The 23045-nt window shown below is 50.2% G+C and overlaps 1 protein-coding gene across 1 annotated transcript in view; it reads left to right on the top strand.

The window, feature by feature from the left end:
• The window catches only part of ARHGAP19 (Rho GTPase activating protein 19), a 79176-nt gene that overhangs the window by 50295 nt on the left and 5836 nt on the right, over positions 1 to 23045 (top strand). The window contains exons 3-10 of the mRNA XM_032781538.2: positions 16357 to 16437; positions 16772 to 16981; positions 17371 to 17597; positions 18162 to 18248; positions 19292 to 19357; positions 20136 to 20324; positions 20544 to 20642; positions 22494 to 22586. Of these exons, the coding sequence (XP_032637429.2) occupies positions 16357 to 16437; positions 16772 to 16981; positions 17371 to 17597; positions 18162 to 18248; positions 19292 to 19357; positions 20136 to 20324; positions 20544 to 20642; positions 22494 to 22586 (1052 nt within the window). The remainder of the gene's footprint in view (positions 1 to 16356; positions 16438 to 16771; positions 16982 to 17370; positions 17598 to 18161; positions 18249 to 19291; positions 19358 to 20135; positions 20325 to 20543; positions 20643 to 22493; positions 22587 to 23045) is intronic.

The raw sequence follows: 23045 nt of genomic DNA, 5'->3' as shown, positions 1-23045 counted from the left end.
TCACATCACCACCTTCCCCTCCTAGGCGAGACAGGACACCAAGCTCTGTCTCAGCAGCACCTGTGAGACCCTCAGTGCCATCCAGAGGCAAGCCGGTGATTGTACTATGCCAGTCACCATCCCCATCGTCATCTTACAGCAAGTCCTCAGAGTTGGAAGTGGAGTCCTATAGATCCAGGAGAAGCAGGCAGTCCAGATCTGACAGATGCAGGCAGCAGCTTCATCCAGGGCTGGAGCCTGGTCAGTGGCAGGCTCCCGCCCAGTGGTCTTTCTGGACCCCCTGTGTTCTGCCAGAGACAGAGGTCCCATTCGAGGTCAGCGTCGGTGACCTCAGCATCATACGTGCTCTGACACCTCACCCGGGGCAGGACCAATCATTTGCCATGCCGGGACAGAATGCGCCGGAAGACCAGGCACTGCAGGATCCCCTTGGTGCTGAGGGCGGAGAACAGGATCTGCTCCCAGCTAGGCCCTCGTCCTCATCCTCACCTGATGAGGCGACGGCAGGAATGTCGACAGCCCCAGCTGTGGAGGACAGCAGGGTGGCACAGAACCTGGGGATCCAGGCGGAGGAGGTCGCCGAGACATCAGATTCCGTGGTGGACATTCTCGCCCCCTCTGGTCCCTCTTGTATTGCCCTGCCATTTATTAAGACCATACAGGACACCACTAAGACACTGTGGCAGACCCCCGCCTCCTTACCACCAACGGCGAAGAGGAATGAGCGGAAATACTTTGTTCCCTCTAAGGGGTTCAAGCATTTGTACACCCATCCCTCGCCAGAGTGTCTAGCGGTAGCAACGGCAAATGAGCGGGACCACCAAGGATACCAGGGCCCTTCCACAAAAAAATGGGAGGCTAAAAAGCTGGACCTCTTTGGGAGGAAAATTCATTCCACCGGGGGGCTCCAGCTCTGAATTTCTAACCATCAGGCTGTCCTCAGTAGGTACAGCCACAGCTTGTGCGGAGCGATGGTGAAGTTTACAGTGCTTCTCCCGGAGGACTCCAGGGCAGAGTTCTCCTTGGTAGAGGAGGGTAAGCTCATTGCCCGCACCTTGCTCCAAGCAGCCCTTGATGTGGCTGATTCAGCCACCCACACCATGGCCTCTGGGGTAGCCATGAGGAGGAGCTCCTGGCTGCAAGTCTCAGGGCTCTCATCTGAGGTCCAGCAGACTATACAGGACCTCTCCTTTGAGGGCTTGGCCCTTTTTTCAGAAAAGACTGACTCTCTCAGCTTCATAGCCTCAGGATTTGAGGGCCACCCCCAAGTCCCTGGGCCTGCATGCTCTGGCTACACAATGGAGGCACTTTAAGTCGCAACCCCCGCCTCGTTTTTACCACCCACAGAACAGGCAGGATTTTTCTCAGTGGCATAATAGAAACAACAGAAAGAGGCCTCCCCTTTCGTCAGCTCTGGGCAGGCAAAACGTCCTCAGGCCAGAAGCAGAACTTCTGAAGGTGCGCCTGGGGGTAACATACCAGTCTGGACTCTGGATCTATTCCCCTCTTACCTTCTTGTGCCGACCATCCTGCGTGGGCGCAAATTGCATCGGATCACTGGGTACTCCACACAGTAGAAAGGGGATACTCCCTCCAGTTCTCCTCCCTCCCTCCCTTCCACCCCTCTTCAGGGACCCTTCTCACGCACAGCTCCTCACGCAGGAGGTGCACATTCCTAGCGCTGGGGAGAGTGGAAGAGGTTCCTCAGGAGCTGAAGGGCAGGGCTTCTATTCCCAGTATTTCCTAATACCGAAAGCCAAATGTGGCCTCAGGCCCACCCTAGACCTGCGAGAGCTCAACAAGTTCATAGAGAAACTGAAGTTCTGCATGGTCTCTTTAGCCTCCATTATCCCTTGGATCTGGGGGACTGGTACGCCACCCTTGACTTGAAGGATGCTTACTTTCAGATTTCAATAATGCCATCCCACAGGAGGTACCTCAAGTTCGTGGTGAACCACAGTCATTATCAGTTCACAGTCCTTCCATTCGGCCTGTCAGCAGCTCCTTGAATGTTTACTAAGTGCATGGCAGTTGTGGCTGCGTTCTTACACTAGCATCAGGTGCAGGTGTTCCCATATCTTGATGACTGGCTAATCAAGGGCGGCTCCAGGGCGCAAGTGGAGGTGCAAGTGAGCTTCTTAAGGGCTACTTTTGACAACCTGGGCCTTCTACTGAATGTACAGAAGTCAACCGTGCCCCCCAGTTCAGTGGACAGAGTTCATAGGGGCAGTATTGGACTCTACACATGCGAGGGCATACCTCCCAGAGTCGTGTTTCCGGTCCCTGTGTGACATCATACGAAGTCTCAGGCAGTTCCTTACCATCACAGCAAGGAATTGCCTAAAGCTTCTGGGCCACTTAGCTGCTTGTACCTATGTAGTATAGCACGCCAGACTGAGACTCTGACCTCTTCAGGCATGGCTGGCTTCAGTGTATCAGCCTATTCAGGACAGTCTAGACAAAATCGTCACTTTACCTCGACCGGTCCTCAAGTCCTTTCTACGGTGGCTCGACCCACAGGTGGTGTATGTGGGTGTCCCCTTTGCCAGACCACAGCCATTGCTTTCGCTGGTGACAGACACGTCAGTGCTGGGTTGGGGCATACACCTGGGAGACTGCAGGACTCAGGGCCTCTGGTCCCAAGTGGAGCTCTCATTTCACATCAATAAGGACAAGGTTCAACCTAGACCACATCTGGCTTTTCTTCCTACAGTTGTCTCCCAGTTTCATGTTAACCAGTTTATCTTCCAGTTTTCTACCCTAAGCTGCACTGCACGCAAGCAGTGTGGAGCAAAAACTTCACTCATTGGACGTTTGCCACGCGTTAGTCTTCTATATCAAATGGATGAAACCACTCTGGAAGTCCATTCAGCTGTTTGTCGCAGTAGCAGATGTAATGAAAGGGCTTCTAGTCTCTTCCCAAAGAATTTTGCTGTGACTCACATCTTGTATCTGGGCATGTTACAATTGGGCGAAGATACCTGCCCCTCCACTTACAGCATGCTCCACAAGGGCATTCCTGGCCCAGGTTCTGACCCAGGAAATCTGCAGAGTTGCGACATGGTCCTTAATCCACACTTTCACCTCGCATTACGCCATTACCCAGCAGGCTAGAAATGATGAAGCCTTTCGCAGAGCAGTGCTGCAGTCAGCAAACCTCTGAGCTCCAACCCCACCTCCAAAATTTAGGCTTGGAAATCACCTAATTGAATTGCCATGAGCAATCACTCAAAGAAGAAAAAACAGTTACCTACCTTTCCAATACCCACCCCCCTACCCCTCTGTCAGAGCAAACTGCCAAGAAGGAACTGAGGTGGTGGCGGGTTGGCAGGGCCCTATATTTGGCGCCCTGGAGGCGTAACTCCAGGGGGTGCTTGGACTGACCCAACGGGTACTGCTAGGGGAAAAACCTTCCAGCTGCCATGCACGTAGCACGTGCACACCTAATTGGAATGGACATGAGCAACATATCTCAAGGAACAACCGTTATGAAAGGTAGGTAACTTTTTTAATAGCTTTCAGAACTGATGTCTCCCCCATCCAAGTTCCATTAAGAATAGCCTAGAGAGCTTGACCTCTCTTGATGCTGCAATCTAGAAGTGTTTTCACAGCTATGCATCACATCCATACTACAGCTGTGTTGGCAGGTGTTTCAGAGCTGCAATCCTAGGCTAGAGGAGAAGTCTCTCGTCATGCTAAGATATCTAGCCTTTCCCAACACTAGCAAGTACCTCTCTGGGAAAACTTGGTTCTGAGTTAGGTGCCCAGGCTACTTGTACAATAAGAGCATAAGAACAGCCATACTGGGTCAGACCAATGGTCCATCTAGCCCAGTATTCTGACTTCTGGCAGTGGCCAATACCAGGTGCTTCAGAGGGAATGAATAGAACAGGGAAATTTCAAGTGATCCATCCCCTGTTGTCCAGTCCCAGCTTCTGGCAGTTGAAGGTTTAGAGACACCTGGTGCATAGGGTTCCCTCCTTGACCATTTTGGCTACTAGCCCTTGATGGACCTGTTCTCCATGAATGTATCTAATTCTTTTTGAGCCCAGTTATATTTTTGATCTTCCCAAAATCCTCTGGCAACAAATTCCACAGGTTGACTGTGTGTGATGTGAAGAAATACTTCCTTGTGTTTATTTTAAACCTGCTGCCTATTAATTCCATTAGTTAGGTGACCCCCAATTTTTGAATTATATGAACAGGACAATAACACTTCTTTAGTAGCTTTTTCCACACCAGCCACGATTTTATAGACCTCTATCATATCGACATCCTTAGTCATCTCTTTTCTAAGATGAACAGTCCAGCCTGTTTAATCTCTCAGGTGGCAGCTATTCCATCCCCTAATCATCTTTGTTGCCCTTCTCCATACCTTTTCCAGGTCTAAAATGTCTTTATCGAGATAGGGCAACCAGAACTGCAGTATTCAAGGGGTGGGTGTACCAGGGATTTATACAGAGACATTGATATTTTCTGTTTTATTATTTATCCCTTTCCTAATGGTTTCTAACATTCTGTTTGGTTTTTTTGGACTGAAACTGCACACTGAGCAGATGTTTTCAGAGAACGATCCACAATGACGCCAAGATCTCTTTCTTGAATGGTAACAGCTGATTTAGACCCCATCATTTTGCATGTAGATTTGGGATTATGTTTTCCAGCGTGCATTACTTTGCACTTATACAATGCATGGGGAGATTTCAGTGCCTAAGAATGGGATTCACAGACGCCAGCAAGCTGAGGACCTCAGCCTACCCTAGCCACTAGGGAATGCCCAGGAGAGGGGTGAAGCCTCAGTCCTATCCTGACAAGGTGCACCTCTACCCCAATAGAACGCGGTCCTTGGGAGACGACAAAATCTCACTGTGTTACAGGTGAGACCGCGTTATATCGAACTTGCTTTAGCCCTCCCTGTTCCTTGTTCCCTGACCGTCCTCTCCAGAGACCCCTGTCCCTAATCACCCCCAGGACCCCACCGCCTACCCAACCCCCATGTTCCCTGACTGCTCCAACCCCTATCCACCCCTCCCTGCCCCCTGACAGGCACTCACCAGCAGCGGCGGGAAGTGGAGTGTTAGGATATAGATATTCAGACCTGTCTGCAAAGGCCTATACTTTAAGAATTTAGGTGTATTCTTATCACTTAGCTAGTTACAGAGATATAAAAGAGAGAATCAAAATCTCTGTCTGCCAGTGTAAGGGCCTTCTCTCACTGTGACAGTCTGAGGCTCTGTTAGTCATATTGAAAAGGCAATCTGGGGCTATTAGGAAGGTGAGCTGATCTATCACCTCCAGAGAAAGGGAAGAGCCTAGAAGATGTAAAAGGAAACTTAGTTTGATAGCATCCTGTCTGGCAAGAACTCACTTATCAATAGCTGGGATGTGAAATCCTCATTTCTGTGGTGTTCTGTCACTGCAGTCTCCACTTCCCTATTGTTTGGCTGTGTAATCTCTGTCTGGTTCTGTGAGTGTTTGTCTGCTGTATAATTAATTTTGTTGGGTGTAAACCAGTTAAGGTGGTGGGATCTGATTGGTTAAATAACCATGTTACAGTATGTTAGGATTGGTTAGTTAAATTTCAGTAAAATGATTGGTTAAGGTATAGCTAAGCAGAATTCAACTTTAACTATATAGTCTGCAGTCAGTCAGGAAGTAAGGGGGGTGGATTGGGAACAGGGACTAGGGGTGGGGGAATTGGGATCATGTTTTGCTAAAGGGGGGAATGGGAACAGGGGGTGGGAACAGAAACAGGGACACAGGCAAGGCTCTGTGGAGTCAGAACTGGGAAGTGGGACACTGAGGAAGGAAACTGGAATCATGCTTGCTGGAAGTTCACCCCAATAAATATCGAATTGTTTGCGCCTTTGGACTTCGGGTATTGTTGCTCTCTGTTCACGCGAGAAGGACCAGGGAAGTGAGAGGGTGAAAGAATAAGCCCCCTAACATGGAGCAGCCCGGCCCCAGCCCGTTCCACTCTGCCACCTCCCAGCCGCAGCACTCTGCTTCCAGCCACAGGTGAGTGCGAGGAGGTTGGGGAAAGGACGCCCCCTGTACTCACCTGCAGCGGGAAGCGGAGCACTGTGGCTGGGACCTAGCGGAGTGGAGTGGGCTGGGGCTGGGCTGCTCCGCTTCCACTGCTGCTGGTGAGTGTGTGGGGATCCCTTCCCCCAAACCCCCTCCCCCGAGTGACACGGTTGGGGCTGGGGTGAGGAGAGGGGAGTGGGCTGCTACCAGCCCCCCGCTAATTCCCAGGGCCACTCTGGGACTGCGGGGTCCCCAAAGGTGTCCCCCCACAGCTCCTGCCTCCCAGACGCTGGAGGAGGGAGACCCTGACTGTCCCCGAGACCCTCTGCCCCTTATCCAACCCCCTGGCCCTGGGCTGGCACCCTTAACATGCCGCTCAGAGCAGGGTATCAGAGCTTTACCGTGTTGTGTGCGAACCTGCGTTATAGCGGGTAGAGGTGTAATTAGGTTCCTAACTCAGGGCTGGCGGGAGGCATTTACCTCTGCTTGGGATTCACAGCTGTGAATTTGCCATCATTTCTTACCCCTTGTCGTAAACAGATAGTTAAGGGTTAATGTCTCTCTTACCTGTAAAGGGTTAAGAAGCTCAGTAAACCTGACTGACACCTGACCAGAGGGCCAAGAGGGGAACAAGATACTTTCAAATCTTGGTGGAGGGAAGTCTTTGTTTGTGCTCTTGGTTTTGTTCGGTTGTTGTTCGCTCTTGGGACTAAGAGGGACCAGACGTACATCCAGGCTTTCCCAGGCTTTCTGATCCAATTCTTTCATGTTTCAAACTTGTAAGCAATCAGCCAGGCAAGGCTGTTAGTCTTATGTTTGTTTTTCCAACTTGTAAATGTTTCTTTTGCTGGAAGGATTTTACCTCTGTTTGCTGTAACTTTGAATCTAAGGCTAGAGGGGGTTTCCTCTGGGCTATGATGAATCTGAGTACCCTGTAAAGTATTTTCCATCCTGATTTACAGAGATGATTTTTACTTTTCTTTCTTAATTAAAAGCTTTCTTTTTTAAGAACCTGATTGATTTTTCCTTGTTTTAAGATCCAAGGGTTTGGATCTGGACTCACCAGGGATTGGTGGGGGAAAAGGAGAGGGATGGTTAATTCCTCCTTGTTTTAAGATCCAAAGGGTTTGGATCTGTGTTCACCAGGGAAATTGGTGAAGCCTCTCAAGGCAACCCAGGGAGGGGAAAGTTTGGCGGGGACAGGGAGTGTGCCAGACACTGAATTTCTGGCTGGTGGCAGTGTTACCAAATCTAAGCTAGTAATTAAGCTTAGAAGCGTTCATGCAGGTCCCCACATTTGTACTCTAAAGTTCAAAGTGGGGGGAAAAACCTTGACATGGTGGGCAGCAGGGTGGGATTTTTAGGAACTAAAAGCCAATGGGATTTTTTTTTTCTCTCCTTTCTAGCTGCTTGGAAAGCAGCCTGAGGGCAGAGGTGTTAAGTTTTTAAAAAGGGTCTTTGTTAAGAGGAGGCTTCAAGCTGTGAGCAAGCAGCCAGCAAAAAGGAATTTACAAGTTGAATTGTTTTCTTTCTTTCTTTCTACCTCTCGTGTACAGCTAGTTAGAAAATCTCTGTTAACCAAGCAGCCCTGAGCGGAGTGCATCCCAGGTTTCAGTGAGCTGCAGGAGGGTGTGGCCAGCTCAAGAAAGCAGGAAAATGAGTACCAGTGAAACAGTTAACAAAGTAGAACTGGCTAGGCTGGACGCAGAAGAGAAAGCCAAAGAGGCTGACCACAGAAGAGCTATGGAGATGAAACAAAAAGAGATGGAAGAGAAGGAAAAAGAGAGAAAGCATGAACTGGACTTAGCAAAGGCTACGCCAGATGTACCAGCCAACCCTAACAACCCTTCCAGGTACTGTTTCCCATCCCAGAAAATTTCCCACCTACAAAGCAGGTGATGATACTGAGGCCTTCTTAGAAAATTTTGAAAGGGTCTGCCTTGGGTACAACATCTCTACAGACCAGTACATGATAGAGCTGAAGCCACAGCTCAGTAGACCCTTAGCAGAGGTGGCAGCTGAAATGCCTAAGGAACACATGAACGTTTGTAAACTTTTTCAAACCAAGGCCAGAATCAGAATGGGACTAACAGCTGAGCATGCCCGTCGGCGGTTTAGAGCCCTAAGGTGGAAACCAGGTGTGTCATTTACCCGACACACCTACCACATTGGAAAGAATTGGGATACCTGGATATTAGGAGCAAATGCTAACTCTCTGGCAGAGCTGTCCTTCCTAACACAAATGGAGCAGTTCTTAGAGGGTGTTCTTGAGCAAATAGAAAGGTGCATCCTAGATGGGAAGCCCAAAACTGTAACCTAGGTGGGGGAGACTGGAGCCAGATGGCAGAAAAGAAAAAAGCTACTAGCAAGGGGAGCGAATATCACAGGGGGCACACCGAAAATAAACCCTATCACCGAGGGCAGCCCAAGACCCCACTTGCAACCCAAGGAAAGCCCTAGACACCCTGTTGTCCCACCTCACCAGTCTCCAGCAACCCACCTCAGCCCAGTGACCAGTCAGCTGGGCGATGCTTTAAATGTAATGAACTGGGGCATATAAAGGCCAACTGCCCCAAGAACCCCAACCAAGTACAGTTCATTACACCACCATCACACAAGCATCCTCGGCCCAGGTGCCCTCAATACCCTAACTGGAGTGAAGAGGGAAACCTTGAGAGTGGAGGAAAGAAGCTTATCGCATGGAAGACACGGGGCACAAGTGTCAGCTATCCACCAATCCTTAGTGATATCCCCAAATTCAATCAACCCAGAGCCCGGTAACATTCACCCCTTCAGTTCAAAATCTTAAACGTGCCTTAACAGCTGAATGCTGTCCAGTACAAGGGCTGGTCAAGGATGTGGACTTTGCAGTCTATGACAGTTATCCATACTCCCATGCTACTGGGGGAAGACTTGGCCAACCGGGGGAAGCTGGCCAAGAGGGTGGGGATGGTCACTCGCAGCCAAGCCAGGCAAGCTTCAGACCCATCCCTGTTCCTGAGCCATCCACAAGGCCCCGTCTGTGTTACCAGAGACCCAGACAGAGGTGGTGGACCAGATCCCCTGCCACGACTGCAACAGCCATAGTGGCATCCAGTCCAGAACCGGAACTGAAAAGCAACCAGCACCAGAACCATTGCCAGCACTGATGCCAGCGCTTGCAAAACATCTACAACTCCAACACCAGAGGGCACCAGTGGCCTGAACTGGCAGAAGCGGCAGAACAACCCTACCCAAGAGGCTCAGCCAGAGCCTGAAATATCACCTAGTGCACCAGTGGACAGCGGTTCACCAGCCATGAAAAGAACCCCATCACCTACATCGCTTCCAGGACCAAGCCCAAGTCCACAGTCTAAGGAGGAACTGACGTCTCCAGCCTCAAGGGAACAGTTCCAGCTGAGCAGGAAGCAGATGACAGCCTCAGAAAGCTTGGGCGGCAGCACGGAGCACCCCACTGCCTCTCAGCTCTTCCAAACCGATCCCGGTTTGTTGTAGAACAAGCTTTTATACAAGGAGACTCTTTCTGGTGGACACCAGGAAGACTGCATCCTCAAAAACAGTTGGTAGTTCCAACTAAGTACTGGTAAAGCTCTTAAGCTTAGCCCATGATCATCCCAGTGGCCATTCTGGGTGAACAGAACCAAAGACAGGTTGGGGAAGTCCTTCCACTGGGAGGGGATGGGCAAGGATGTTGCTAATTATGTCCGGTCTTGTTGAGGTGTGTTAACGATGGAAAGCCCAAGACCAGGTCAAAGCCCCTCTCCAGCCATCACTCCTTTGAGGTCCATTCAGCGAGTAGCTGTAGTATTTGGGTCCTTTCCAAAAAAGACCCAGAGGAAAGCAGTACATACTGACTTTCGTGGACTTTGCACCTGATGGCCGGAAGCAAGCTCTAAGCAACACCAGGCTAAACTGTGTGCCAGGCCTTAGCAGACATTTTTGCCAGGAGAGGTTGTCTCTCCGACATCTTTACAGATTCAGGAACTAATTTCCTCGCAGGGACCACTGAAAAATCGTGGGAAGCTCATGGGCTGAATCACTTGGTGCCACCCCGTAACCCATCAAACCAATGGCCTGGTGGAAAGGTTTAATGGAACTTTGGGGCCTGATACGTAAATTCGTAAATGCACATCCAATGGTTGGGATCTAGTGTTGCAGCAGTTGCTTTTTGCCTACAGGGCTGTACCACATCCAGTTTAGGGTTTCACCATTCGAACTTGTGTATGGCCACGAGGTTAAGGGGCCATTACATTGGTGAAGCAGCAGTGGGAGGGGTTTACGCTTCTCCAGGAACTAACATTCTAGACTTTGTAAGCAACCTACAAAGCACCCTCGACACCTTTAGCCTTGCTAAGAAATCTAAAGGATGCTCAGGAGAGCAAAAGGCCTGGTATGATAAACATACCAGAGAGCATTCCTTCAAAAGTAGGGGACCAGGTTATGGTCTTAAAGTGCAACAGGCCATAAGATGGAAGCGTCATGGAAGGGCCATTCACGGTCCAAGCGCCTAGGATGTTAACTATCTCATAGCATCCCCACCTCAACCCTAAAGCCTAGAGTGTACCATGTTAAGTCTCTAAAGCCCTTTATTCCAGAGAATTAAAGGTTTGTCAGTTTACAGCCCAGGAGGCGATGACGCTGAGTGGCCTGAAGGTGCCTACTACAAAGGCAAATGACGGTGGCGTGGAAGAGGTGAACCTCTCCATAACCTGGAACGTCTGCAGCGGCAACAATCAAGGAACTGTCCACAGCTTTGGCCCCAGTGTCTCAGCCCACCTAGACGAACCGAATGGACATACCACTCCATTGACACAGTATGCTCACCCAAATTAAACTGCAACCTACCGGTGTTCTCTCCCCAAGCTGCTATAGAACGGGAGATCCAAAACATGCACAGAATGGTATAATCCGTCTCTACCAGTGCATGGGCATCTCCAGTGGTTCAGTACCCATATCAGATGGGAAATACGCTTTTGCATTGGACTACCGTAAGCTAAATGCTGTAACTCATCCCGACAACTATCCAATGCCAACACCGATGAGCTATTGGAGAAATTGGGACGTGCCCAGTTCACTCTACGATAACTTACCCAGGAGTACTGGCAAGTACAGCTAATGAACCCACCAAAGAAAGGTCAGCTTCATCATTCCGTGCGGCGGTATGAATTTAATGTGCTTCCTTCAGGCTGCGAAATTCACCTGCCACCTTCCAAAATTGTAGATGGTCTCCTGCAGGATTGGGAAAATGCAGTTGCCTACCTCGATGATGTGGCCATTTTTTCTGATTCATGGGCAGAACACCTGGAACACCTGGAAAAGTCTTTGAGCACATCAGGCAAGCAGGACAACTGTAAGGCTAAAAAGTGTCAAAATGGCCAAAACAGTGACTTACCTTGGAACCAGTGGGTCAAGGAACATAAACTGCCTACAGTCAAGGTGGATGCATCCCAAAAGTGGCCTGTCCAAAGTCAAAGAACAGGTCCAATCCTTCTTAGGCTTGCCGGATATACAGGGATTTGTTCCACTCTACAGCCAAATCGCTGCCCACTAACAGACCTGACCAAAAGACCCAGTCAAATGCAGTTAAGTGGACTGATGAGTGTCAGAAGGCTTTATCCAGCTTAAGGCAACACTCATGTCTGACCCTGTGCTAAGGGCCCCAGACTTGACAAACCATTCCTAGGAACCACAGATGCGTCTGAGTGTGGTGTAGGAGCAGTTTTAATGCAGGAAGGACCGGATCAAAACTTCCATGCTGTTCGTGTTTCTCAGCAAGAAACTGTCTGAGAGGGAAACCACTGGTCAATCAGTTAAAAGACGCTATGCCATTGTGTATGCCCTGGAAAAGCTAGCCCATACTTTGGGATGGCGTTTCCAGCTACAACTGACCATGCTGCGCTAAATTGGCTTCATACTGGCAAGGGAAACAACAAAAAACTGCTTCGATGGAGTTTAGGTCTCCAAGATTTTGATTTTGAAATTCAACACATTTCAGGAGCTTCTAACAAAGTAGCTGATGCACTCTCCGTGAAACTTCCCAGATATACTGTTAAAATTGTCCTTGAAATGTGAAAAGTCTTGTAGTTTACTAATTAGTAGTATACGTAAAGGTGCATGTGTTTTATTAATCGGTTTATTCTAAAGTTCTAGAAGAAATCACTGCCAGTGGTGGTTCCACACTGTCTGAGATATGGGGGGCATGTCATAAACAGATAGTTAAGGGTTAATGTCTCTCTTACCTGTAAAGGGTTAAGAAGCTCAGTAAACTGGCTGACACCTGACCAGGGACCAAAAGGGGAACAAGAGGCTTTCCAATCTTGGTGGAGGGAAGTCTTTGTTTGTGCTCTTGGTTTGTTCGGTTGTTGTTCGCTCCTTGGGACTAAGAGGACCAGACGTACATCCAGGCTTTCCCAATCTTTCTGAATCAGTCTCTCATGTTTCAAACTTGTAAGCAATCAGCCAAGGCAATGCGTTAGTCTTATGTTTGTTTCTCAACTTGTAAATGTTTCTTTTTGCTGGAAGGTTTTTACCTCTGTTTGCTGTAGCTTTGATCTAAGGCTAGAGGGGGTTTCCTCTGGGCTATATGAATCTGAGTACCCTGTAAAGTATTTTCCATCCTGATTTTACAGAGATGATTTTTACCTTTTCTTTCTTTAATTAAAAGCTTTCTTTTTTAAGAACCTGATTGATTTTTCCTTGTTTTAAGATCCAAGGGGTTTGGGATCTGGACTCACCAGGGATTGGTGGGGGAAAAGGAGAGGGATGGTTAATTCCTCCTTGTTTTAAGATCCAAAGGGTTTGGATCTGTGTTCACCAGGGAAATTGGTGAAGCCTCTCAAGGCAACCCAGGGAGGGGAAAGTTTGGCGGGGACAGGGAGTGTGCCAGACACTGAATTTCTGGCTGGTGGCAGTGTTACCAAATCTAAGCTAGTAATTAAGCTTAGAAGTGTTCATGCAGGTCCCCACATTTGTACTCTAAAGTTCAAAGTGGGGGAAAAAACCTTGACACTCCTCATCAGGGGCAAATCTATCAAGCTGATGACTGAGAACATGGCCTGCATGTTCTGTATTCCTGTGCACCAAAGCAATAATGTGAATCTGGTGTATAGCCGATCAGATCCAAATTTCAGCCATCTACCTCCCAGGCGTTCAGAGCCCCACAGCCGATATTCTCAGCAGGTGCTTCTTCCAGGATTACAAATGGGAGCTAGACTCTCAAATTCTCCATGGTATATTCCAAAATTGGGGATTTCTAAAAATGAGCCTTTGCGCTAACTCCAGGACAAGAAATGTCATCAGTTGCTCTCAAGAGGAGGTCTAGGCCGTCATTGTCTGGGAGATGCCTTTCTCCTATTTTGGATGAAGGGACTATTTTGTGTATTTACTCTAACACTGCTAGTTTTGAGAGTTACACACAAGATCTGATAACAAAGTCAGACTTATCCTTATAGTTCCAATCTGGCCGAGACAAGCTTTGTATCCTGACCTGCTTCACCTATGTATCCACCTGATGTTCAAGCTTGTGATCATTCCTCAGCTCTTCCAAGATCCAGATCATTTACTTTGCATCAGGGCATGGTTCCTTGATGGTTTGTGGGGTTAGAATCTACCTGCTCTGTGAAAGTACAAGTGTTACTCAACAGTAGAAGGAAGTAAAACTGAATTACTTACCTGCAGAAGTGAAACAGATTCAGCCATTGGCGTCAGCGCCAATGGCTTGTGTCTGAATCTTCATCACTTCCAGCTATCCTGGACTTACCTGTTGGACCTAAAGAAACCAAGGTTATCAGTTAGCTCGATTAAGGTTCACTTGGCTACAGTATCAGCTTTTCATCCTCCAGTAGAAGGGTTTTCTATCTTTGCTCACCCTATGCCTTCAAGGTTTATTAAGGGTTTGGGGAACCTCCACGCTCAAGTTAGGGATCCCTACTGCAACTTGGGACCTCAGCCTACTACTTAGATGTCTCATGAGACTTGCCCAGTGTTTCAAGACTTATTAAAAATCAGCATTAGCAGTCCAGAGTGCTCCTTGGCCAGCTCTTTTAAAGCTCTTGATTGCAGCTCTTGATCTGAACAAATATCAAACTTTAGTAGCTGCCTTTTAAAATCTTTCTTAGTTACTGTTGGAATGGAAAGTGTTTCATCAATCATCATCATCCTCTATGAATATATCAACTGGCTTTTCCCCAAAAACAGAACAGAAATATTTATTGAATGCTTATGCTATTCTTTCATTATTCAATACCATTGTTAGGATTTCTTTTGCTCCTAATATACTTTAAAAAGCCCTCCTTCTTATTGTTCTGAACTCTGCTGGATGTAGGTTTCTCTTTGTGTCTTTTTGATTCCCTTTTCAATTTTCTACTTTCCTAGCTTCCAATTTATGTTCATTACTATCAACCTCTCCTTTTTTCCATTTGTTTATATATTGTTTTTTTTTAAATGTATACTTGCTTTCACTTCCCCTTTAACTCAAATTGTTTGTTTGTTTAACTAATGTAGCCTCTTTATCAGTGATTGCTTTTTGAACATGTAATAAAACGTTCTCAAGAAGTGCCCAGGTATTCACAGGTATTCACATTCTTTTATTTATTTTTTCTCTCCTAGTTTATTTGGCTCAATTGTTTTCAGCTTTGTGAAATTGTCCCTTTGAAAGCACCAAATATGTGTAAGTGTCTATAAGTGTGTGTGTATATTTGTATGTATGTGTATATATATGTGTGTGTGTATATATTTTCTTTTTTACTGGTTAGGACTTTTTTCTGTTTGCACATTATAAATGTGATCAAGTCACAATCACTTGCACCTAAGCAACCACTAACTTTTAGTTCTGTGATCAACTCCCTTTGATCTATTAGACTGTCCTTGTTCACCAAGGACCTGATCCAGTTGTTGTGCTAGCCAATGGGAGTTGGATCAAGCCCTCAGAGAAGAGAGCATTCTTGTTATCTGTAGATGGTATTTCTCTGACGAACAAGATTATTCACCAGCAACTGTCCCTTTGTTTGAAATTCTAGGCAGATTTCAGTCCTGTCTGTTATTGACACTGGAAAGTCTCTCTTTGGATAGGAACAATTTTCTGTATTGGTTAAGCAAGAGTGTTTCACTTGAATTTGCTTCTCATCTAACACTTTCCTTCCATCCAGGCATCTCCCTGTTCAGTCTGTACGCATCGCTTTTCCTCTGCTATTCATGAGCCTGACTCGCTGAGCGAGGCTTGGGTACTCAGGCTGGCATCTTACACCTGCATTTTGGCTGGTGGCCCCAAGTGAGTGAGATGAGAGCCTCACTGTGGAGATGCCACCCCTCCACATGGATCTACCTGTGAGCCTCCCACTTCTCCTGGTGATGTCCTGGTCTGCCTTTTGGCACTTTTCACTTCTGTTTACACATGCAAGAGGCCAGGATTGCCTTTATTTTGGCCATCCTGAAATGGAGGTTATAGAATGCCAGCAATGGGAGTTTTCCAGTCAGGCCACAGCTGCCCTCACCTTCAGTATTTGTTCCCTGCCCCCCACCTCTAATGACTGCCCCCTCACTCTCCCCAGGCACCCAGCAGCATTCTCCTCTGCACTGTCCAATCAGCCCCTGGGGTGTTGCTTACAAAATGAGAGTCCTCAGCACCATCAGGAGTGGCTGTGCTTTAGCGGTGTTACAGCCTTGGGCTCTAGCACGGGGGCACCACCTGAGGGCATGGTGAAAATGCCTCGCTTCTAGCCCCACGGCGAGACAAACTGTGTTTGGGGACTGCTGCATTGTAATAGAGTCCCAAAGGGTTAGTGAGTTCACAGTGTTGAGTTAAACAAGCCACAGCTGGGCCTAATCTAGTCCTCTGCTTACCTGCATTAAAGCTGCACGTGGAATTGGAGGGGAAGCTGTGTCTTGTTTAACTTTCCCGTTCCACTAGGGAGCCTGCTTCCAGTGGGTCTGGGCTGTAGCTAGCACATCTTGTAAGGCTGAAGTGTCCCTGCCCTGACATGGCTTTCCTTCTGGGGGTTCAGTAAAATGGTTTATTTAGAACATTGGTGAGAATTAATCTGCAGTTGCATTGATATAAACAGCAAATTGATGAAAGCCCCTTGGAGCACAGCTATTGCAAGGTAAAAGTATTGGTTTGGGGTGCTTGTGATGTCAGAGCAGTAGGGTTCTCCTCTGACCTTTACCCCAACTTTTGTGGTCACTGATTTCCCAGCAACAGAACCTCCTGCTGGAAATCCTGGTCTCACAGTAGGAAAATGCCTGCTAAGCTCTGTGGCTCCTGCACCCAGAGGTGCCATGCCTGAGTTGCTCCTGTCCGATGTGTGCTGACTGGATCGCTTTGTTCCCCAGATAAAGGAGTGGTGTTTGGCTCCCCGCTGACCGAGGAGGGCATCGCCCAGGTCTCGCAGCTCATCGAATACCTGCACAAGCGTAAGTGACTCTCAGCTCTCTTGCCAGCTTGCCATTCCCAGGGCTCCAAACCTGAGTGTTTTGCTTGGATTGTGTGCTGGTGCTGTGACCCAGAGTCACCTGTGGCAGCTCCTAGCCCTTCTCTCACTTCTCTGATTTTGCAAGCATTCCATCTGCCAGAGTCGTAGGGCACATGCTGGGGCCTTGGGGTTGTATATAGCCTGCTGAGTAAGGTTTTCTCTATGGGATCCCATGCAGGTGGCCAGAAGGGAAATTAGGAGAGGGCTCCTTCTGTCAAAGGTCGGGAGCCCCCTCCTCACGATGAGTGATCTCTCTCCCACTCCCTGCCAAGCAGATCTGCGAATGGAGGGCTTGTTTCGAGTGCCAGGGAACAGTCTCAGGCAGCAGATCCTGAAGGATGCCCTGAACAACGGGGCCGATATTGACCTGGAATCGGGGGATTTTCACTCCAACGATGTGGCCTCTCTGCTGAAGATGTTCCTGGGTGAATTACCTGAGCCCCTGCTGACACACAAGCACTTCCAAGCCCACCTCAAAATTGCAGGTGAGTAGGCAACAGGGCAGTGATAGACACAAAGGATGGGGACGGGAGCTGAGTGAGCCTCCTCCAGGGCAGCTTATGTCAACTGGCCACACACTGGGATGTTCGGCTCTTTCAGGACCTGGGTCTTGTGACAGGGGAGGGACCCAAAAGGTGAATGACCCTGAGGATGTTTTTCTTGTGTACGTTTCAGCTCTGGGGGCAGGAGTTAACCAGGCCCACCTGGGGGAGGCGGAAGGTTCCCAGGGGTGATGGAGCCAGGGTAGGCATGTCTGGAGAAATACAATGTATGGGGGGGAGGGTTGGGTAACTGGCCAGTGTGGACCTAGCTTCCTGGTTACGGAGGCCTGAGGGACTCCAGGGGGCTTCAGCTCCTGCGCCCTGGCTTGCAGGCCTGATGCAGTTTGATGACAAGGGGAACAAGAGCAGCACACCAGATAAGGAGCGGCAGATCGAAGCCCTGCAGCTGCTCTTCCTGATCCTCCCCCCGCCCAATCGCAACCTGCTCAAGCTGCTGCTGGACCTGCTCTACCAAACGGCCAAGAAACAGGACAAGAACAAGATGTCTGCCCACAACCTGGCTCTCATGTTTGCACCCCACATCCTGTGGCCCAGAAATGTAAGCAATGCTTCGCAGCAGCTGGGTTATACTGCAGGGCAGAACAGTGGGACTCTGGATTACAACAGCAGATGGGGCCGTGAGCCAGGATGGGAGGGTGCTGGCCAGGCTGTGTGGGGGACACAGGAGTGGGAGAGGGTGGGGATGACAGTCAAGATTAAGGGGCCTTGGCAGAGCTGTGTTGGGGGAGGCTGCTGCCTACCATAGGAGTGACAGACGTGTATATTGCTTCCTCTTTTTCAATGCATCTGAAAAGTCACCAAAGTCCTGCTGTTTCTAAGAATTGCCTTGTGAGTGATGCACATGGCCTGGGGGATGCACCGCAACCCTTTCTCTGCAGGCCATCTGTGCCTGCTGCTAAACGTCTGCTCCGAGGTGCAGGTGCTGAGAGCTTGGGCTGTCCTGGCGCAGGCTTTGGCTCTGTGCAGCCTGCCTATGGGCGTGCTGTGTGTCCAGTGCAATAGAGGCCTGAGCAGAGGGACAGGAACTTCCCTAGGGCATCTGGCAGCACACCCAGCCTCCTCCCCTTCTAATGCTCGTGCTTGGCCTTCATCCCCTCACCAGGTGACAGCGAACGACCTGCAGGAGAATATCACAAAGCTGAATGACGGCGTGGCCTTCATGATCAAACACTCGCAGAAACTCTTCAAGGTCAGTGCGCCCCACGGGGGCCTCGTACCCCTGCTCTCCCTTTCTCTTCTGCGTGCCCTTCCTGGAGGGGCTCGCAGGGTGCTGCGGCTGGCTGGTGACACTGCCTGTGCTCTCCTGAGAGGGGGAAACTGAGAAGTGCCACGCCAGTGACCCAGCAGAAGTGAAGTGCACAGGTCTGCGATGCCTGAACTTGGCTTCTTCCTCCTTTGGCTGGTTGACAGCACCCTCTGCAGGCCAGTTCAGGCACTGGCTTTGGCAGGCTCCAAAGCATGTTTGTTTCATAGAGGATGTTCACAAGGGCCATTTCTGGGGATCTTAGGGTCCCTGTGTATGGGAGAATATCTCCTGGGGCTCTCCCCTGGTGAGTGCTGATAGGACTTGAATCTGTATGCAGGTGGGATGCCCTCGGTCTCATAGATATTCACGCACATGGCGAAGCCTCTCCCTGGGCTGAGGCTCAGCTGGTAGGCTGTGACCAGAGGAGAGGCCCAGCACTGCACACTCCAGGTGCAGGGTGGGTTGGTGGGACATTGCTGAGGGGCTCTCTGCCCCAGTCCAGGGCCTCTCGGGGAGGACAGAGTTCATTTGCAGAGTAGCCTGCGTCTTGGCCATCCAGCACGCTTGCCAGTCATGGGTCTCCAGGGCCTGGAGCTTCCGTTTTCAGGAAAGCAGTTCTCAGCATGCCCATTTTCTCTTTGCAAGGTCTCACTGTCTCTAGATGAGCATTTCCTCCTCTCCTAGTCAGGCTCCGGCTTGGGGTCCCGCGGCCGGCTGAATTGTTTGCAAATGGAGAAAGCACTTAGACCCTTTTCAGGATATGTTGGGCTGGCTGTACTCTATCTGTTCCGCTGGGGTTGGTTGCATGTCTCAGCAGAAGCTCATTGTACCACAATCACTGTCACTGCATTGGACAGAGAAAAGCGCTTGTGAAGCCACTGGCTCCTTGAGTGCAGAGGGGCTGGTAGGGTGTGCAGTGTGGTTCAGGGCCCTGGGAAATGCCAGCTCTCATCTGTGCTCACTGCCTGCCTTCCCTTCCTGCCCAGGCTCCGGCATACGTTCGTGAATGTGCCAGGCTGCACTACCTGGGGTCCCGAGTGCATGCTTCAAAGGTGAGGACAGCAGATGAGTGGCTGCCCATTGCTGGGAGGAAGGTGTGTCACTCTGGTGCTGTGCAGAGGGTTTTACAAGTGAGAAAAGCTGAAAACTGAAACAGGCTCTGCCCAGAGATGGGAGGGGAAGCTGCCATGGGACCATGACTTGGGATCACCCGGGTGATGGCACTGGAGGCAGGAGCTGGAGCATAGACAGCATGACAGCCCCCAGGCCTATTCTCTGTCCCCAGGCACAGTATGTGTCGTGACTAGATACTTCTGTACTGGGCTGCTGCATTCAAACCGACCTGAGTCATTCACATCAGCCGCTGTGGTCAGGCTGTTCTTGGTCTGGGGGCTGCACAAGCTGATACAGCAAGGGGAGCTTGGAGATCAGACCCTCCACTAGATGGAGAAAGAGAATTTCTCCCCTCGCTTTCCAGTAAACCAGCCCTTCCCCGTGATGCACTGGAGGGAGAGCTGCACCAAGCCCTTGTCAGCTGGGGGAGCTGCTGCCCTGTGGTGTCTGGTCACCTTCTCACTGCTGCCCCCACCCCCAGTGGGTTTGTTAGCGGACTGTTGCTGCACAGCAGTGGGAATGAGGTGTGACCAGGTCTTGCATGGGAGCTGGCACAGCTCTTCCTGTGGGCCCTGAGATGCAATGGCTGGTTTGGGTTTTGTAACGAGTCGCGTTGCTCCTGGGATTGCCAGTGTGCCCACCCTATGGAGTGCAGCAGGCTGGCACTAGGCAGGGAGTGACGTGGGAACATGAGCGTGCCCCTCTAAACTTTCCCAGGACGACCTGGATTTGCTGACATCTGCTGGGTCCAAGGACCTCCAGCCCCTGAAGTCTCAGAAGCGGAGTAGGCTGGATCCGTCTCACCAGGAGGAGACGCAGCAGCGCACGGAGGAGGCGCTGAAGGAGCTCTTCCACCACATCCACAGCATGCCAGACTCTGCTAAAAAGAAAAAGCTCATCCGGCAGGTAATGTTCAGGGAGCAGGGGCTAGTCCAAGGGAGCACACCACTGGCTGCAGGCTCCCAGAGGCAGGGCTCGCCCACAAAGCCACCCACAGATCCTGAGCACATGTGGGGGTTGGGGTGCTGTGCCCTGGAGCTGAGCTGGGTAGCTGGCGGGGGTGACTGGAAGATAGCGGAGTTGTTGGTTTAACACCTAACATAGTGCCCTGCGTGTTCTCTCTAGTTCCATAAGCATCCCGGCACTCTCACTCCTGGGCCCGATGCACCAACACCCCCGGTACAGAGGCGCACCCGCTCCCGCTCCTTCAGTGGCCTCATCAAGGTAACTGCAGCTCCCCGTCAGAGTGCTGTCTGCTGCGGGTCTCTGGCCAAAGTCCCTCTCTGGCCCTGCCCGCTGCCCTCTTCTATGCTTCGGGGCAACTCCCAAATCTTCTCTCAGGCTTGGCTCTTTGCAGCATGTTGGGATGGTCCGGCTTACTGAAGCCCCCTGCTCATGTGCAGCGGTCAGAAGAGTAAACTAAGAGTTGAGGTGCCTGAGGAAAGGGGTAGAGAACAAAATGGAGACTATTCCAAACCTCTGCATCAGCCCCGAGGCGTACGCATGTGTGTACAGGTCACCTCGGCTCCAGAACAGCGTAGAAGGGGCCCAGGAACAGACAACCAGCTCTGGAGGGACTGAAAGGCCTGGGACAGTTTGCTGGAGGAGGGGCCAGGAGAGGGATATGAAATAGTGAATGGTGCAGAGAAAACAGACTGTGCTCTAGTTACCCTGCATAATGGCAGAGCAATGATATTGGAGCCAACACATGTAAATCATAGGGTTAGAGGGGACCGCAAGGATCATCTAGTTTAGTGTTTCTCAACCTTTTTGATACCAGGGACTGGCTTCCTGCCTTCTTAAACTGTGTCAGGGAGATCTCAGGGACCGGCGCCGGTCCACGGACTGGTCATTGAGAAACACTGAGTTAGTCTAACCCTTAGCTGAGATTCAAGATTTGTGGTGTCTAACCCATCCCAGAGAGACGGCTATCTAGCCTCCTTTTGAAAACCTCCAGCGAAGCAGCTTCTACGACCTCCCTAGGCAGGCTGTGCCATTGGTCTACTGCTCTTATAGTTAAGACTTTTTTCTGAGCTTTAATTTAAATGGAAAACTGCTAAGACCTTTCTACACCATGCTTAATGAGTTGGGGAACTTGCTGCCCCAGGCTGTCATAGCTAGTAAGATATGGGATTAGCTGCTTCTCCAGATAATCAGCATGTCTGCAGGTACATTAGAAAGGGTAACAATAATGTCACTGTGAGGACAGAAACATCCTGCACCAGGGCATGAGGCAGCCACCACCTGACAGCCGGGGAAAGAAACTTCCCTCATGGTGGGTAAGTCCCCAGTTCCCTCGAGGGTGTTTCACACTTTCCTCTGGATAGTTTGTGTCAGCCACTGTCAGAGGCAGGATATCATGCTAAAGGAGCCCATTCTGGTCTCAGGCCCAGTGTTTGTGCCCATGCAAAGTGAAGTGAGTGTCTTTCATCCTTCTGTGACGAAGGCCACCTGATGGCTGCAAGTGAGTGGTGGAAGACAGATCTGTTAGCCCTAGAATGATAAAGACCCTTTTTCCTACCAGTTGAGAAGGGGTTACCTCAGGTCAGTTCAGGACACCTGAGTCCAACCAAGGGCTGCTGGAGAGAGAGGGAGAGGAGAGCTGAATGCCTGTTTAGGGGAAGGACTGATACCCTGGGGCCTACAAGAGGACAACACCCCCCAGCGAGGGGGCAGGGGAAGGTTTGTGTTTGTAAATTGGTTTCTCTTTGTTTGGTGGTGGAGCACTTCTAGGGCCTGCCCCGAGGCCTACCTCCAAAATCCTGATGATTAAACCCAGCGGGCAAAGAGAAACAATGTCTGGAGTGTGACTGCTTTACCCCAGGCCCTGCCACGGCCAGAGGGGGAAGTGCTGGGAGGAGGTGCCCTGCCATACCTTCTGAGCAAATCTTGTTGGGTTGGATTTCAGGTTGGTCCTGTTTGCGGGGAATCCTTTGCTTCTTTTCCCAACATCCAACTGCTGGCCACGTGAGGCTGTGACTTCAACCCAGAATCCTCATCCTGTCCCAGCGCTCCCTTCCCCCCTTAAGGCCTCTCTCCACACTTACCAGCAACCCTCTCTTCTTTCTAACTCAGCGGAGGATGCTGGGGAACCCACTGATCTCGGAAAGGAAAAGCAGGGACTCCACACCGGAATCGAAGGGAGCCAGCAAAGAGAACCTCCACCTGGTAAGAGCTGTTCCTGGGACTGCGTGTGCTTCCTGGAGGGGAGGTGGTACATGGGACTTGGCTTCACCAAGGGAGTGTTGGCTGCGCTATGCTGGAGTCTGGGCCTGTGGATGATCTGTCTGCAATCAGACCCAAGGCCAGAAGACGCCATTCTGAGGACAGCTTTTTGTGCACCCTAAGGCTTGGAATGGAGAAAGCCCTGGAGTTCAGTGCTGGTTCTCACCTGGGCGGTGCTCCTCTGGCTCCAGTCGTGCTGTGGAAGTTCTCTCATGGCTTCTCTGCCCTCCGGTTTATCCCATTATATCAGCCTCACTTTCTCACTCCTCCTAAAGCTGCTTCTCCTACTTCCCCTGGATCTTTGCCATGGCGCTCTCTGAAGATTCATGTCAGGAGCACAGGACCTCCTGGCCGTGGAGTCCAGTCCCTGGTATTGCAGGGAAGCCCTGACAGACTGTCCCC

Source organism: Chelonoidis abingdonii, chromosome 16 (genome assembly GCF_003597395.2).
Source record: "Chelonoidis abingdonii isolate Lonesome George chromosome 16, CheloAbing_2.0, whole genome shotgun sequence".
Classification (NCBI taxonomy): Eukaryota; Metazoa; Chordata; order Testudines; family Testudinidae; genus Chelonoidis; species Chelonoidis abingdonii.
The sequence above is the reverse complement of the archived record's forward strand: the minus strand, read 5'-3'. Positions and strand labels throughout refer to the sequence as shown.